This window comes from Micropterus dolomieu, linkage group LG13 (genome assembly GCF_021292245.1).
Source record: "Micropterus dolomieu isolate WLL.071019.BEF.003 ecotype Adirondacks linkage group LG13, ASM2129224v1, whole genome shotgun sequence".
Classification (NCBI taxonomy): domain Eukaryota; kingdom Metazoa; phylum Chordata; class Actinopteri; order Centrarchiformes; family Centrarchidae; genus Micropterus; species Micropterus dolomieu.
This window is the reverse complement of record NC_060162.1, coordinates 6610903-6626231: the sequence shown is the minus strand read 5'-3', so window position 1 is coordinate 6626231 and position 15329 is coordinate 6610903. Positions and strand designations below refer to the sequence as shown.

Sequence of the window (15329 nt, the reverse complement as noted above, 5' to 3'; positions counted from 1 at the left end):
CATTTAAGTGTCATTTATATTCTTTACAAGGATTTATTGATTTGAACTATTGTGGATGTGTGTGTGTGTTGGATCAAAAATCATTAATTAAATGAAAATCCATTGTGTAATTTTTGTACTGCTCACATGCTGATTTGACCTTTCCACCTACATTTTCATCATTAACCTGAAAAAACTATGAAAGCTGTGTGATTAACCACCAAACATTACATCATGGTGGTGGCTATTATCGTACCTGTTATCTTGTTAAGTTCAAAGTTCAACTTTAACTTAAGTGTGAATACAGGACAGTAAGTCCTTTTACCTTTCCATGTTTGTGTCACAGACACAAACAGCGATACACTATTTACATGTATGTAGAAATACACTGAAACAGAGACAAGATGCACCACCACTCCCTCTGAATGTGGCTGTGTATTACCTCAAAATACAGTTTGCAATGTGTTATATAAACTCAGGTAGGATGAACAAGTACAATGAGTCCCATGATTTGAACTTTACACTTCTTCAGGATCATGCAGGGAAAGAATGTTAAAGCAGTTTCAGTAATGTTGTAAAATATCTAGTGCAAGCTTTGCACTAATTCTAAAAAAACAAAAAGGGAATTTACTACAAGAACTTTTTGTGCTGCTTTTTGTCCCAGCTGAAATCGGTACACCCTGGACAGGTCGCCAGTCCATCGCAGGGCTGTAAAAAGATTGTTTCTGTTAAAAGATTTTGGGATAATTATGCACCTCTGCAGCATGAATACAATGAAACAAAATCCAATTGTGTTGAGACGAAGTGCACTTTGAAGTCTAACATCACACAATTTTAACTTAATAAAGTGATTTTGTTCATTCAAAATGTCACTCACAACTTGTATTTAGTAGAGCTTTAAAGTGCGACAAAAAAAAAAAACACAAATTGAACTGAGCCGGGATTGAATCAGTTACAGGTCATTGTTACTTTAAAACAAAAAAAGTCGCTATCTTTGAACTTTGGTCTTTTAAACCTGCAGTTACAGAAGCGATCAAACCAACCACTAACTAAGAGAAAGGACACTTTTGATTGGTTAGAAGAGCTGCACACCCCCATCCCTCCCCCCATCTTAGTTCACTAAGTCCACTTTTTAACTTTGGGTCCATGCACACCTATTTCACTCAAGACATTAGGTCCCAGTCCCACTCCTGACAGCAAAATGTCTGACAAAGGAGCCTTCGACACCAATGTGGTGACCCTCACCAGGTTTGTTCTGGAGGAGGGCAGGAAGGCCCATGGAACAGGTGAGCTGACAACCCTGCTCAACTCCATCTGCACAGCTGTCAAAGCCATCTCAACTGCTGTCAGGAAGGCTGGGATTGCTAACCTGTGAGTAGTATTTCTTTTTTAATGGTTTTATTCCAAGGTATGAATAATAGAAGGAAACGCATGTATCTGTATATATAGTGGAGTCAAAGGGTGTCTTATAATTAATGGGCAAATTCATGAGGATGGAACAACAGTATGCACCATATTAAACATTTGTAAATCAATCAATCACTATTATTTGTTGACTTCCTTTTGCTTTTATCTTAACGTTACTTTCAGGTTAGCAGATTTCAATTTCTATTTTGCTCAAGTTCATGGTCTTTTCTCTCTTTAAATTAAGTGTGTTTAAAAAACGAAATGATATCTGGGTTTATGCAGTACGACATGATAATCAGTAAGCTGTTTTAACTCTGGCCCCGGCCAAAGGTAAACTCTGTACATGTTGTGTACATTTCCCCAGGGCAGAGGTCAAGAAGATAATGGGCTTTTCAGACTTTTCTCACTGGTGCAATAGTTTAACAAAAATCTATTGTAGTGTAAAATTGCCTCTGAAAGGATAGCTTTTATTCAGGGTTTGATCACTTCTGTCTGCTCCTCTCCTGGAAGATATGGCATTGCTGGAAGCACAAATGTGACAGGGGACCAGGTGAAGAAACTGGACATTCTGTCCAATGACCTGGTCATCAACATGATCAAGTCCTCCTTCACCTCCTGTGTGCTTGTGTCAGAGGAAGATGAGAAGGCCATCATTGTGGAACCAGACAAGCGGGTACTTATATCTGTACAGTATGTTCATGCATGTCTGTGCAAATATCTGACATTTTTCATTTTGTCTTAGATTTTCACATTTTTTCTGGTGTTATTGTGACATAGTTAAAACGATTTTTTTTCTTCTGACAGGGAAAATACATTGTGTGCTTTGATCCACTGGATGGTTCCTCAAACATTGACTGTCTTGTCTCGATTGGAACAATTTTTGCCATCTACAAAAAGGTAAGTAACAGTGATACAGCATGCTGATTCAAAACACTGTTTATTATTTACCCAAAATCCATATTTTCTTCTGAAAATCCAGTCTAGAGTTCTGCAGACATCTGTAAAATAAAAAAGTAAGGTCTAGTGGTGGAATGTAGCTAAGTACATTTACTCAGATCCTGTGCAGTTTTGAAGCAGGCTACAGAAAATATAATTTACTTCCATTATATGCTACTTGATACTTTTCTAAGGACATTAATGCAACAGTAATGATAACCATGTCCTGTAATATATAATATTACAACCAAGTGGGCCATTTTTCTATATAATGACTACCTTTACGTTTGAAACTTTAAGAACATTTAGTTTATAATACTTCTGTACTTTAACTTTAACATGTCAATGTAAGACTTTCACTTATAAGGCAGTATTTTTACATTGTGGTACTTTTACTTAATAAAAACATCTGAATGCTTTTTCCGCTTCTGGTAGGGTCTTCCCCTGTACATATACGCAAGTCCAAGGGTACCGAGGCCCTAAATCCATAAAAATAGTCATGTCTACTGTATCATCCTGCTCTGTATCCTTATCAAAGAAAATAGCATTCCAACTGGCAGTGTGTCAACAATCGTTGACCAAAACGCATCTTCCGGTTCTTGTTATATTTTTTCTTGTGTTGTTCAACAGACTACAGATGGTGAGCCAGCTGAGAAGGATGCTCTGCAGTCTGGAAGAAACATTGTGGCAGCTGGTTATGCACTGTATGGCAGTGCCACAATGATGGTCCTCTCCACTGGTCAAGGAGTCAACTGTTTCATGCTTGACCCCGTAAGACCAAGGTTTTACTGTAATACATGGCATCAGAACTGATACTTGTGTATATTGTTTTGTTACTCTGATTCCTTTTTGCTCATTATTTCAGTTTGGATGTTTCTTCATTGTGATATTCTGGTTTCTCATTACTTCTTTGTATTTCTTTTTCAGGCAATTGGCGAGTTTATCTTGGTGGATCGAGATGTAAAGATTAAGAAAAAAGGAAAAATCTACAGTTTGAATGAGGGATATGCACAGCATTTTTATCCAGATGTGACAGAGTACCTACAAAAGAAGAAATACCCAGAGGTAATGGCACTTGCGAAGGCTTAATGTGGAACTCGCTAACCGTTAATTATATTGTGGAAATGAATACAAAATATTTTGGATTCTAAATATTAAAGTGAGATACTTTACTGCTTCCAGGATGGTTCAGCTCCATATGGCAGTCGATATGTTGGATCTATGGTAGCTGATGTTCATCGTACTTTGGTGTATGGAGGGATCTTTTTGTACCCTGCCAATGTCAAAAGTCCTAAGGGCAAGGTGAGCAGGGGAGTTTGTACAAATGGACAAAAAAGTTTTTAAATATGGAATCATTTCATATAATTTATGTCTAGTTGCAGTAAAAGTCCCAAATATACCTTTTGTCCTTGTATGAAGTCACACCAATTTCTACTTCTTGCCTTCCAGCTGAGGCTGCTGTATGAATGCAACCCCATGGCCTTCATCATGGAGCAGGCAGGAGGCATAGCCACTACAGGATCCATGAACATTCTCGACATCCAGCCCACCAACATCCACCAGCGAGTTCCTGTGGTCCTGGGATCCCCTGATGATGTGCAGGAGTATATTTCCATCTGTAAGAAGCATAACAAATGAGGTATGCAACTCTGTTATGTATAAACCTTACACTGCACTGTATAAAATAGGCATCAATTAGCATACTGTCAGGATAATAAATCACTTTATGTTGTTTTTCTGTCTCTTTGTATTCAGCTGGGAAAATGCTGCTGCGGAGCAACCTAAAGCAGAACAAATAACAGCACAATCAAGAGGCTCAATCAGGACATTCATTGTTAAGTGCTGTCTGCACTGCATTGATGGAGGAACTATAAACCTCACTGGGCCTACTAAGTCTGCCCCGCACTATGCTAATTCCATCTTTTTGCTGTAAGAGACTCAGCCTGTATTTTCTAAATAAAGACAAATTAAAAGACGTTCATGTTTTTTAATGGATTGCATAAGTCCGGTATGCATGTATGGGTTGATTTCTATGTCTCTATGTAAACATAGATGTCAGAAAAAGGTTTTCAGTTACAGTTGTTACAGTTTGGACAGAAGAAGAACTGCTTTGTGTTAAACCTTTGTTTGGATGAAACATTGGATAGCATTAGAAGTTTGTTTGTAGTTTTTATTCCCATCCAAAGCTGTCATTTAGTTATTTTTTGTGGTCACTACACATCCGCCATATACCTATTCTGCCTCTTTCAAAAGCTGATAAATACTGTGTAATTTCACTGACTATAAATTGCTTTTGAAAGCAACAAATCCAAATGAACACTTGGGCCTGAGGTATAACAGGATGTTTACACACATTCACACCAGGAAGTTGATCCATCTGCTTCAGCAGAGCAGCTGCAGGTTAAGGGTCTTGCCCAAAGGCACCCCAGCAGTGGTAACTCTTTTACTTTCCTTACTTAGATTTAATCTTCCAGTCTGGGAATACAACCAGCCTGCTTCTCTCATTTCTTAGAATGTATGAACAATGCTTTCCTTTCACAGTCTACCAACTCCTTTTCCTACATTTAGTTTGGACATTATGGAATATTGGGATGCAAGACCAAGTAAAAATCATTGTTTCTAGAAGTTCTGAATAACTAAATAAATGATACAGGTTGTTAAGACAGTCCAGCTCTCTTTTGTTTACATTGTTTTCAGAGGATTTCCGTATATTTTGTCACCTTTTTAATGGGGTTGATGACTCATCCCATAATTAAAATGCTTGAATATTTTTGGAAATTACGCTTAATCGCTTTCCTGCCGAGAGTGAGATGAGAAAATTGATACCACTCTCATGTCTGTAAATATGAAGTTAGAGCCAGCAGCTGGTTAGCTTAACTTAGCATGAAGACTGGAAACAGGGGGAAACAGCTAGCTCTGCCTGAACGTATTTCATCCTCGACATCACGAGAGCTTCTACAAACGGCTATACAGTATATCGGCATGGCAGTGATCCTATATTTTCAGTCGTCAGTTGTTTTATCTTGCTCGTAATTAAAGTCTGTTATTCATCCACTGCAATGACTTGAATTTTCAGGGCTTGATAGTCAGTAGTGTATATAAGCTTTCCTCCAAACCAAAGATCAGATATCTTTCTTGTACTTGCAATGCAATATTGCTCTCTGGTGGTGACTTCTAAAACGTTTGGATTAGGAACATAAACAAGCTTATTCATAACTGTTCCTCCTCAGCTTCAATGTTGTGCATAAACATAAATACTCATAACAAACATTTATTTAAAGAAATGTATTTTGTATTATGATTAATGGCACTGTGACATTAGCCTATAATTGACATTTTATCAATACTGTAAAATTCTTATCAGAATTATAATAAAAACACAGACCCAACCCCAAATTAAGTACAACAAAGTAAAATCTGAAATTGCCATATTAATCAGAGCTTCAAGAGAAGATGAATGGCAAATATAGCTAAATAACCAGATGATGCAATACCATGAAAGAGCCACCAGAGGTCCATGCCCACAGAAAAAAACAGCACTCAAGTGCTAAATCAAAAAAGGTAAAAAAACAAACAAAAACAAACAAACATAAAAGAAGTTTTCTGACATAACACACCTCCTTATATTAATTGTATATGGAAAATCTATGGAAATTTCTCTTAAATTTGGTGAAGCATAGAATCAATCAAAAGTGTTAAAATGATAAACAATTTAATTCTTCTTATCTCTCTTCATTTTATCTTATAGAAAGTAAATTTTTAACTCAGGCTGAAGTTTTGCTTATTATTTGCTTAGCCACCAGGGTATGTGTAACCGCTTGCAAAATCTTTGCACTTGTATCCTTTGTTACTGTATTAGAACCACACTTATATACATACACACTATAGCTTTTAGACACACCAAAGCTGCATAAGGGGAATTTACTTAGGCCAGACTCTGCTCCTGCTGAGTTCTTCTGTAGATTATGACTTAAATGCTATCTGTCTGCATATGTGAATGTGTGATAAAGTAATACCATATCTAATTCCTCCGTCTTTTAGACAAGTTGCAGGTCTAAAATTTAATTACATTACTGTTACTGCACTGTAGATTCAATTAGAGTGTGATTTTGCTTTATAGTTTGGCTTTATATAAACATACAATAAATACTTTATCATCTAAACTCTTGACAAGGATCCTGTTTAAAGTATCTTCTGTCTGAATTTAATAACCTGATGGCGGAAGGAATAAAAGATTTGGAGTACCGATAACTATGTGTATGTATGCTTATATGTATGCTTGCTTTTATTTATTATATTATATTATATTATATTATGTGTGGATATGTATGGATATATGCTCATGTATAGCCTAGCCTACATTTAGGCAACATCTACATATTTATTTGATTTATTACAGCCAATAAATGTAGAAAAATAAAATAGTTTAGTTTAGGCTATGCCATGGTGCCCAGACCTGCCAACCAACGTCTAGTGTTAGAAGACAACAAAACACCCTGCAGTTCCATAGACCTGTAGACCATTACAGACCTCAGAATTAGCTGCCCTGCCGTTCTCCTGCTTTTAAAAACGAAAACGTTGGTGTGGATGCATGTCATGTAATGAAATGCATGTAATGTATGGTATACTTGTCTGACAATATTAAAAGACACGATGTGTGTCACTTTTAAAAGTGTAGGCAAAAAACTTCAGTCTATTGTTTGTTTGTTTTTGGTTCTTAATATGTCAAGCCTTTATATCGCAGACTCTACATTGTTCTGACAGCAGCTCGGCCACTAAGTTCTTACTTCATTCTACAAGGGTGATCACAGGTAGGTATAAAAAAACTCAGACTGTATGATTACGAGCTCCAGATAAAATATTGTGCAGGGAAACACAATCATAGTCAAATGTTGTGGAAACTGAAATATCAGTTCTTGTTTAGTGCAGATGAGAGTTGGCCATTAAATACCTTATCACAGTACTCAATAGATCTTTATTGCTTTCATCATCAGCATTACACAGATATGACTGAAAAATGCCAGTCTTTAAGATCATTAATCTTCAAGTCTGAGAATCTAATCAGCCTGCTTCTCCCATTTCTTAGAATGTATGAACAATGCTTTCTTGTCACTGTCCTGCTAAGAAAGCTGAGACCAACTCCTTTTTCTACATATTGTTTGGACATAATGGGATTTTGGAATGCAAATAAATTAAAAAATGTGTTTTTAGAAGTTCTAAATAACCATAAATCAACAACAATACAAGTTGTTCTAACGTCAAGACAGTCCAGCTTTCTCTTCTTATTTAATTTTTTTTCTGAGGCTTTCTGGATATTTTGTCATCCTTTTCATGTGGTTGATGACTTATCCCATAATTAAAATGCTTGAACCATGTTCAACATTTTGGGAATTTCTCTTATTTGCTTTCTTGCCAAGAGTTACTGTAGATGAGAAGATTGATACCACTCTCATGTCTGTAAATATGAAGTTAGAGCCAGCAGCTGGTCAGGTGTAGCATGAAGGAACTACAGATTTTGTTTTGTTATGCAGCCTTGTGCTGTATAATTACAAATAAGCAACCTTGTACTTTGTACTTTGAACAAAAATGCCTTCAGCATGTACGGCATGCATCTTTCCTGATATTGTAGCTTACTATGGCTTCCAGGAAAGGAAAAAATAGATTCAAAATGTGATATGAAACTTAATGAGCTTTTAATTACATTACACAATACACAATAATAACACTAGTGTGTGGATCTCTGGCTGCTGATGTCACTTGGAAGTTTGACAATTATGTAAAAAAAACTCATCTGAGAGCATAATGGAATTTTTATTGCCTTTTTTCACTTAGGTCTGGGCAATTTAAAGCCTCTTGAATACTGTATGTGAGTCATGAAAGTTAAATTATGTAAATTGATAGCAGATGTTTGATCAGAGATGGAAGGCTCAGTGCTTTTGAAAGAACTTCCTTGTGTATAGAGAGAATACATAATAATTAATGTAGCCCCAATGTGCTGGATGGAATCCATATTGTCTGGTATTCACAAAAAATTGAACCTTCCTTTGTGCTGTGTGTTTGTCAGTGTCAACATTCGAGGGCCTCAGTACCCATGAGACACACAAACACTTTACAGGCACACTTGTTTATTTCCATTTTGTTCAGACTGTGTATGATTATAGGTTACTGAGTCAATATTTAGATTTTGCAGGAAAAGCAAAACCCAGCATGTTTATGTTGCCCTTGCTACTGTGTGTGTGTGTGTGTGTGTGTGTGTGTGTGTGTACTATTGATAATAGTATGACTATTAAGTATTCAAAATAAGCGTAACACTTTAAGGATTACTGCTGAATGTGCTTGGCTGCACTCCAGTGTTTGCCATGCTTTTCAAAAAAGGCATTTCCTTAATGGAGCTACTTGTTACTGTCTGACTATTAATCTTTTGTTCTGAAAAACACAGAACTAAGCCAAATTAAATTATATAACAGAGGCTTGAAGTAACAGTCCTAGGTAGTATACCAGAATATTTTAGTCAAATCATGCTGTCACGGCTACTTCTGCTAACTGATTTATTGTAAATTTAAATTATTTATATATTTCATTTATAATTTAAAACGATATGTCATATGTGCCATGTTTGCATTTTTGCTGCTTAATTTTGTTTGTGCATCACTGTTCTGTCCTTTTTTTTTGTTAAACCATAACCATTTGTTTAGCCCTTCACTGTCTGACTGATATCCAGCCCGTGTCCAGGCAAGCTCTGTTGACTTTACACTCTGATGAAGTGTGTCATGGTGGCGCGTCTGTGGTGTGTCTGTGTAGCTGACAGTTTATTTAACCTCCCTCCTCTCTGTTGCCCACCTCAATTTTGCTGGTGCTGAATGGAAAGGAAGATCACAAAGACAATAAATCCTCTAATTTATGCAGAAATTAAAGAAATAAAAGAAAAATATTCCAAAATAAAGGCGGTTGAAAGAAGCATGTTCTTTTTAGCCATGCAAGCTGTGTGGCTCTGGGTGGGAGTGGGAGTGAGTTTCCGGCATGTTGTGTAAAGCTGTCTCTCTTTCTGTCTATAGCCGCTGTCACTCTGCCTGTTTTTCCAGGAGTACTGTGCCAATATGCCAGTGGCTCGCTGTGCTGCATTAAAGGTACGAAGCCCTTGTTGATCTGCCTCTGAGCCGGGAACGTTGAAGTAACAGAGCCTGAATTTATATGGAGAAAAGCCACAGCCGGAATGCCAGTGTTTCTGTATGAAAGCGGTTGTGTTTCGGATTATGCTCGCTCATGAGTTCATGCCTGTGGTTCAAGCATGCATACGAGCACACGCCTGGTTGCAATCTTAAAATTGCACCGCTAGTCGTGGCTGACCATAAATGCGGACCATAAACACTGTGATTGGTCGGCTGGGTAGCCTCGCAATGCCTCCGAGCTGACAGGAAGTGCCGTACTTTGAAGTAACAGAAGTATCAGAATGTGATCCATTTGGTCAATAACATTTGAAAAGGCTACACTAGCCGCACGTATACAATTTTATAAATGTATGGCATTTATACTCCTGCGTAGGGTCTACGCACGTAGACCCTACGCAGGAGTATAAATCTAGCTTAAGCCTACCCTTCATTGCCTAGTTCACACTACACGATTTTCAGCCCGATTTGCTGCTCAGCGAGCTTGGCGACCGTCAGGCTATGATCGGGGGTGAATCAGCGGTTTATCGGCGGTCACCAATCGTTATGTGTGTACTACACGACGACGCATCAAAACGGCTCCCCGACACATCACTGCCACAACGCCGACATCTGCCAGATATCTAGCATACCAAATATCTGGAGAACTTGATATCCACATCCAGCCAATGAGAGCAGGCAGCTGCAGAGCAGGCAGCTATTTTTTCACCGCAAAACACTTTTTACTCACTTCCAACTCTCTCTGTAGCTCAGACAATCCCTGCTACCTGCGTGTGCTAATCCATTCTTTCACCCATATTCTTTGTCTTTTATAATTGCTATCTTTATAATAACAAACAATAGCTGTTTTGTGTTTAAGTTTGCATCATTTCCAGTCTCACATTTCACGTGTGTTTTCTTGACAAAGCGTGGTTTGGAGATCTGCGTCGAGTGACACAGCCGCTGTCAGTTCGTGTAGTGTGTGACCCCCTGTCACCAATCAGTCACGTAGCGTAAACACCACAACGACTTCAAGACTCCCGTAACAAGACGGCACGTTGTGTAGTCTGCACGAGCCTTTAGGCGCCTAGTTAAGTGGTATACATTAGTTAACTGTATTGTAATTCTTGTGTTTTTCTGTTATTGTTAGAAAACCATTACGGTCAAGGCTCATCGTCTGCTAATGCTCTACATGTGTGCATAGTGGCAATAAATGGCTTAAACTGAAACAGTTGTCCCTACTACATTCTTATTGATGTATCATGGTGATGATCAATCTCCGATGAACCAATCCTATAGAAGTTTGTTATCAGCCTAAAGTAAGATGGTGACCGTGGTTGCTAAACGTCAGCCTATCAGTGCTTTCAGTGTGAGCATGTAGCTCAAAGCACTGCTATGCCTAAGTACAACCTTGCAACGCTGCTAGCGTGGCTATAGACTCTTAGTCTTGTTTTACTTTTTTGGGGGCCATGTTGTATTCCTTTATTAGACATTTATTAGTCTGTCAAGACAAATGCATGTTTTAGTAAGTGTTCTTGACATTAAGCAGGCCAACAGAGGACAGGAATTGATCATAGGTAATTAGCACAATCCAAGAAATGCCCCAAATATATAGGACTATAAAACAGCTGATTGTGTGCCTGTAGGGTAGAAGATGAAACCGATATCTATATTTCTATTCAGCCAGCAATCTCCACTATAAAAAAGATTCTCCTTGCCACGTTGTGTACCAGAAAAAACTTTTTATAACTTCAGTCTTCAGACTACATATTAGACCTACCATCTCACCTCTTGTTTAACTGCTCAGCATGGCTTTTCTCAGCACAGTGACAGTATGTAGACTCAGAGAGCCTATGTTTAAATTAAACATAAACTCTGTATCCAGACCACCCTGACTGGAGCTAACTGCTAATCCAAATACTGCCTCAACGACCCATATTTGTACCTGATTCTTCATGCATCCCCAATCCTGTGCACCCCCTGCCCAGTGAAATTATTATTGAAGTATAGCTTATTTTGGAGGTAACAGTAAAAACATCTAAATGTTTCCTTGGCAGTTTCCCATCACAAGACCTCATATTGCCACATCCAAAATGTCAAATATAAACTGATAAAACTATCCTTAACTCTCTGGTTACCCAGCCAAAGCTTTCTAGTCACTTTGGGGTCTAACTCTCGAACCAAAACTAATGTAAGTCTATTGAAGCCAAGTTGGATGGGCGTTTAGGCAACAATAATGCTTGCCGCGTACTGAGCTGGTCCAGTAACTTCTCAAGTTCACCTTTTATAGCAGAATTTTTTGTCCAGTATGTCCAACGCCTGCTTTAGGGTAAGTGTCTATCTCAGCAAAAATAGTTGGCTATGGATCAGCACAAAACAAACATCGGGGGATCAGGATAAAATGATAATCTATTTCAAGCATGCCTGTCCATGTATGAATCCTAAGAGAAGGTTGATCTTCATTGTTTCATTTGTGGTGGTTCAAATAGAAACAGTAGTGTTTGTCTATGGAAGAGGAAAGCCCACTCAGATCATCTTGATTTATTCTATGGTGTCATGGATGGGGACAGTTGGACCAGACCACCGCTGGTGCTGCACCTTACAACGGGTGGTGTGTTTGGATTAAGAGCATGCATGTGGTTACTGTCACTGAAGACAGCCTTGACTGAGCTCAGACACTTCATATGCTTGAAGTTAGCATGTCTTCTGTTTGTAGAATATGTGTGTGTATTAAAGTTTAAGATCAATAGCTGTAATATAGATGGAAGGAATCTAACCACCAAACTATAGGCCTCTCCATCCACAAGAACAAAAATCTAGCATATCAAAGGATGTTCTTGGACATGTTTGCATTTGTATGTTTGAATGTTTTTACATGAGGGATGTGCATCTGTATCTTGGGCTGCTTTTATGCTAAGATGATACATCTTTGTCAACTGGGGTTATGCATCAGCAACTGGTGACACTCACCAAAATGGCAGCCCACGTTTCCTGTGTCTGGCCTGAAGTTAACCAAGAATAGGCCTGAGGCTGCCAGCAAGATAATCTTGGAACAATGGCCCATGCTATTCAAACAGCGTCTTCAATTCTGCTCAAACACTGTGATTACTCAGGCAAATGTCAGAGAAGCCCTGGGTCACATCTCATTACTGCAGCTATGCCTTAAAGATTGAGCCCAAAATGTGCCCCACATTGGCAGTATGCCAGGCAGACTGGGTTACAGAATGTGCCATGGAAATGAAAGACTGGGAATGTATCCTGGTTCTCCAACTCTGTGGGGACTGTACTGTGCATGCAGAGTAATAGTCTCACAATAATCACTTCTATCTCTGACTAAAGTATTTCAGATATTGACATGTATAGCTGCATGTCATCATTTCGCCGCTGGTTGTCGAGGTGGCAAACAATGTGGGCTTTGTAGATCATTGGCAGACTTTCTGGGGAAGACCTGGTCTGATTCGGAGAGTCGGCATCCATCCCACTTGGGAAGGAGCAGCTCTTATTTCTAGAAATCTGGCCAAGTTGTTCTGGTATATGGTATTGAAATTGAACATTTAATAGTGTTCCCAGAAATCCCTTTTTATCTGACCACTGTTTGATAACTTTTGAGTTTGTATTGCTGAACTACACGCCATTAGGTAAAAATTTCTATACAAGTTGTCTGTCTGATAGTGCTTTAGCTAAATTTAAGGATGCGATTCCATCAGCTCTAAATTCATTATCAAGTCACAAAGTAACCGAGGACTCCTATGCTTATTTCAGTTCCTCCCAAATCGATCATCTTGTTGATAGTGCTGCAGGCTCAATGCGAATGACACTCGACTCTGTTGCCCCTCTAAAAAAGAAAATAATAAAACAAAGACGGTTAGCTCCATGGTATAATACTGAAATTCGCAAATTAAAGCTGATATTGCGGAAACTTGAGAGGAATTGGCGTTCCACCAAACTGGAAAATTTTATTTGGCAAGATAGTCTTAAAACTTATATGAAGTCCCTTTGTAATGCCAGAGCAGCATAGTACTCGTCATTAATAGAGGAAAATAGGAACAACCCAGGGTTTTTTTTCAGCACTGTAGCCAGGCTGACAGAGAGTCACAGCTCTATTGAGCCAGGTATTCCCATAGCTCTCAGTAGTTACGATTTCATGAGCTTCTTTAATGATAAAATTCTAACTATTAGAAACAAAATTCACTATAACCTGCCCTCAACTGGCACCGACTTATCTCCAAACTCAGGAACCTTAGAAACAGCTGTAGAACCAGATATATGTTTAGACTGCTTTGCTTCCCTCAGTCTTTACCAACTAACTTCAATAATTTCTTCATCTAAACCATCAACCTGCCTGTTAGACCCCATCCCGACTAGGCTGCTTAAAGAAGTTTTACCCTTAGTCAGCACTTCTTTACTAGATATGGTCAATCTATCTTTATCAACAGGCTATGTACCAGTGTGCTTTAAAGTAGCTGTAATTGAACCTCTTCTGAAAAAGCCCAAACTTGATCCAGATGTTTAAGCAAACTATAAACCTATATCTAACCTTCCATTTCTCTCTAAGGTGTGACTTTCTACATAGCAATAGTTTATTTGAGGATTTTCAGTCAAGATTTAGAGTTCATCATAGCACAGAAACTGCACTGGAGAAAATTACTAATGACCTCCTAATTGCATCAGACAAAGGACTTGTCTCTGTACTGGTTTTATTAGATCTTAGCACTGCATTTGATACCATTGACCATAAGATCCTATTACAGAGACTGGAACATTTAATTGGCTTTAAAGGAACCGCTCTAAGCTGGTTTAGATCCTATTTATCAGATCGATTTCAGTTTGTACATGTTAACAATGAGTCCTCCATGCACGCCAAAGTTAATCATGGAGTTCCACAAGCATCTGTGCTCGGACCAATCCTGTTCACTTTATATATGCTTCCTTTATGCAATATTATCAGGAAATATTCCATAAACTGTCATTGTTATGCAGATGATACTCAATTATATCTATCAAACAAGGCAGACAAAACTCATCAGTTAGCTAAACTTCAAATGTGCCTTCAGGATGATGACCTGTAATTTTCTAATGTTAAACTCAGATAAAACTGAAGTTATTTTTCTGGGGCCCAAGCACCTCCGTGATGCATTATCTAAAGATATAGTTTCCCTTGATGGCATCGCCCTGGCCTCCAGCACCACTGTGTGGAATCTTGGAGTTATCTTTGATCAGGAAATGTCATTTAAGTCTCACATTAAGCAAATTTCAAGGATTACCTTTTTTCACCTATGTAATATTGCAAAAATCAGGAACATCCTGTCTAAAAATCATGCAAAAAACTAGTCCATGCACCGGTTACTTCTAGGCTGGATTACTGCTAATTCTTTATTATCAGGCTGCTCGAAAAAGTCCATTAAGACTCTTCAGCTGATCCAGAATGCTGCAGCTCGTGTTCTGACAGGAACCAGGAAAAGATATCACATTTCTCCTGTCTTAGCTTCTCTGCATTGGCTTCCAGTAAAATCCAGAATAGAATTTAAAATCATTCTTCTTACCTACAAAGCTCTTAATGGTCAGGCACCATCTTATCTTAAAGAGCTCATAGTACCTTACTACCCCACCAGAGCACTGTGCTCCCAGAATGCAGGGTTACTTGTGGTTCCTAGAGTCTCCAAAAGTAGACTAGGAGCCAGAGCGTTCAGCTATCAAGCTCCTCTCCTGTGGAACCAGGTTCCAGTTTGGGTTCAGGAGGCAGACACCATCTCCACATTTAAGAGTAGGCTTAAGACTTTCCTCTTTGATAAAGCTTATAGTTAGGGCTGGCTCAGGTGAGTCCTGAACCATCCCTTAGTTATGCTGCTATAGGCCTAGACT

General features: G+C 38.5%; 1 protein-coding gene and 1 long non-coding RNA gene across 2 annotated transcripts; one reads left to right on the top strand and one right to left on the bottom strand.

Moving 5' to 3' along the window:
- The first annotated feature begins 1179 nt into the window (after window positions 1-1179).
- fbp1b (fructose-1,6-bisphosphatase 1b) lies at window positions 1180-4298 on the top strand. Its single transcript, XM_046066867.1, has 8 exons — window positions 1180-1350; window positions 1897-2059; window positions 2191-2283; window positions 2953-3093; window positions 3250-3387; window positions 3505-3624; window positions 3772-3961; window positions 4078-4298. Exons 1-7 carry the CDS (start codon window positions 1181-1183, stop codon window positions 3958-3960), a joined length of 1014 nt encoding a protein of 337 aa, XP_045922823.1. The 5' UTR covers window position 1180; the 3' UTR covers window position 3961; window positions 4078-4298.
- Window positions 3573-5212, bottom strand: LOC123981745. The gene is made up of 3 exons (XR_006827819.1): window positions 5043-5212; window positions 3723-3938; window positions 3573-3613 (listed from the first exon to the last, which is right to left on the bottom strand). It is a non-coding gene; the product is annotated as an uncharacterized LOC123981745 (long non-coding RNA).
- Between the last annotated feature and the right edge of the window lie 10117 nt (window positions 5213-15329).

Bases quoted from the DNA above. Each gene is read 5' to 3' on its own strand.
- fbp1b (XM_046066867.1), top strand. From the start codon at position 1,181: ATGTCTGACAAAGGAGCCTTCGACACCAATGTGGTGACCCTCACCAGG. The intron at 3,094-3,249 runs GTAAGACCAAGG...TTTCTTTTTCAG, and splicing joins ACTGTTTCATGCTTGACCCC to GCAATTGGCGAGTTTATCTT. The intron at 3,388-3,504 runs GTAATGGCACTT...TACTGCTTCCAG, and splicing joins AAAAGAAGAAATACCCAGAG to GATGGTTCAGCTCCATATGG.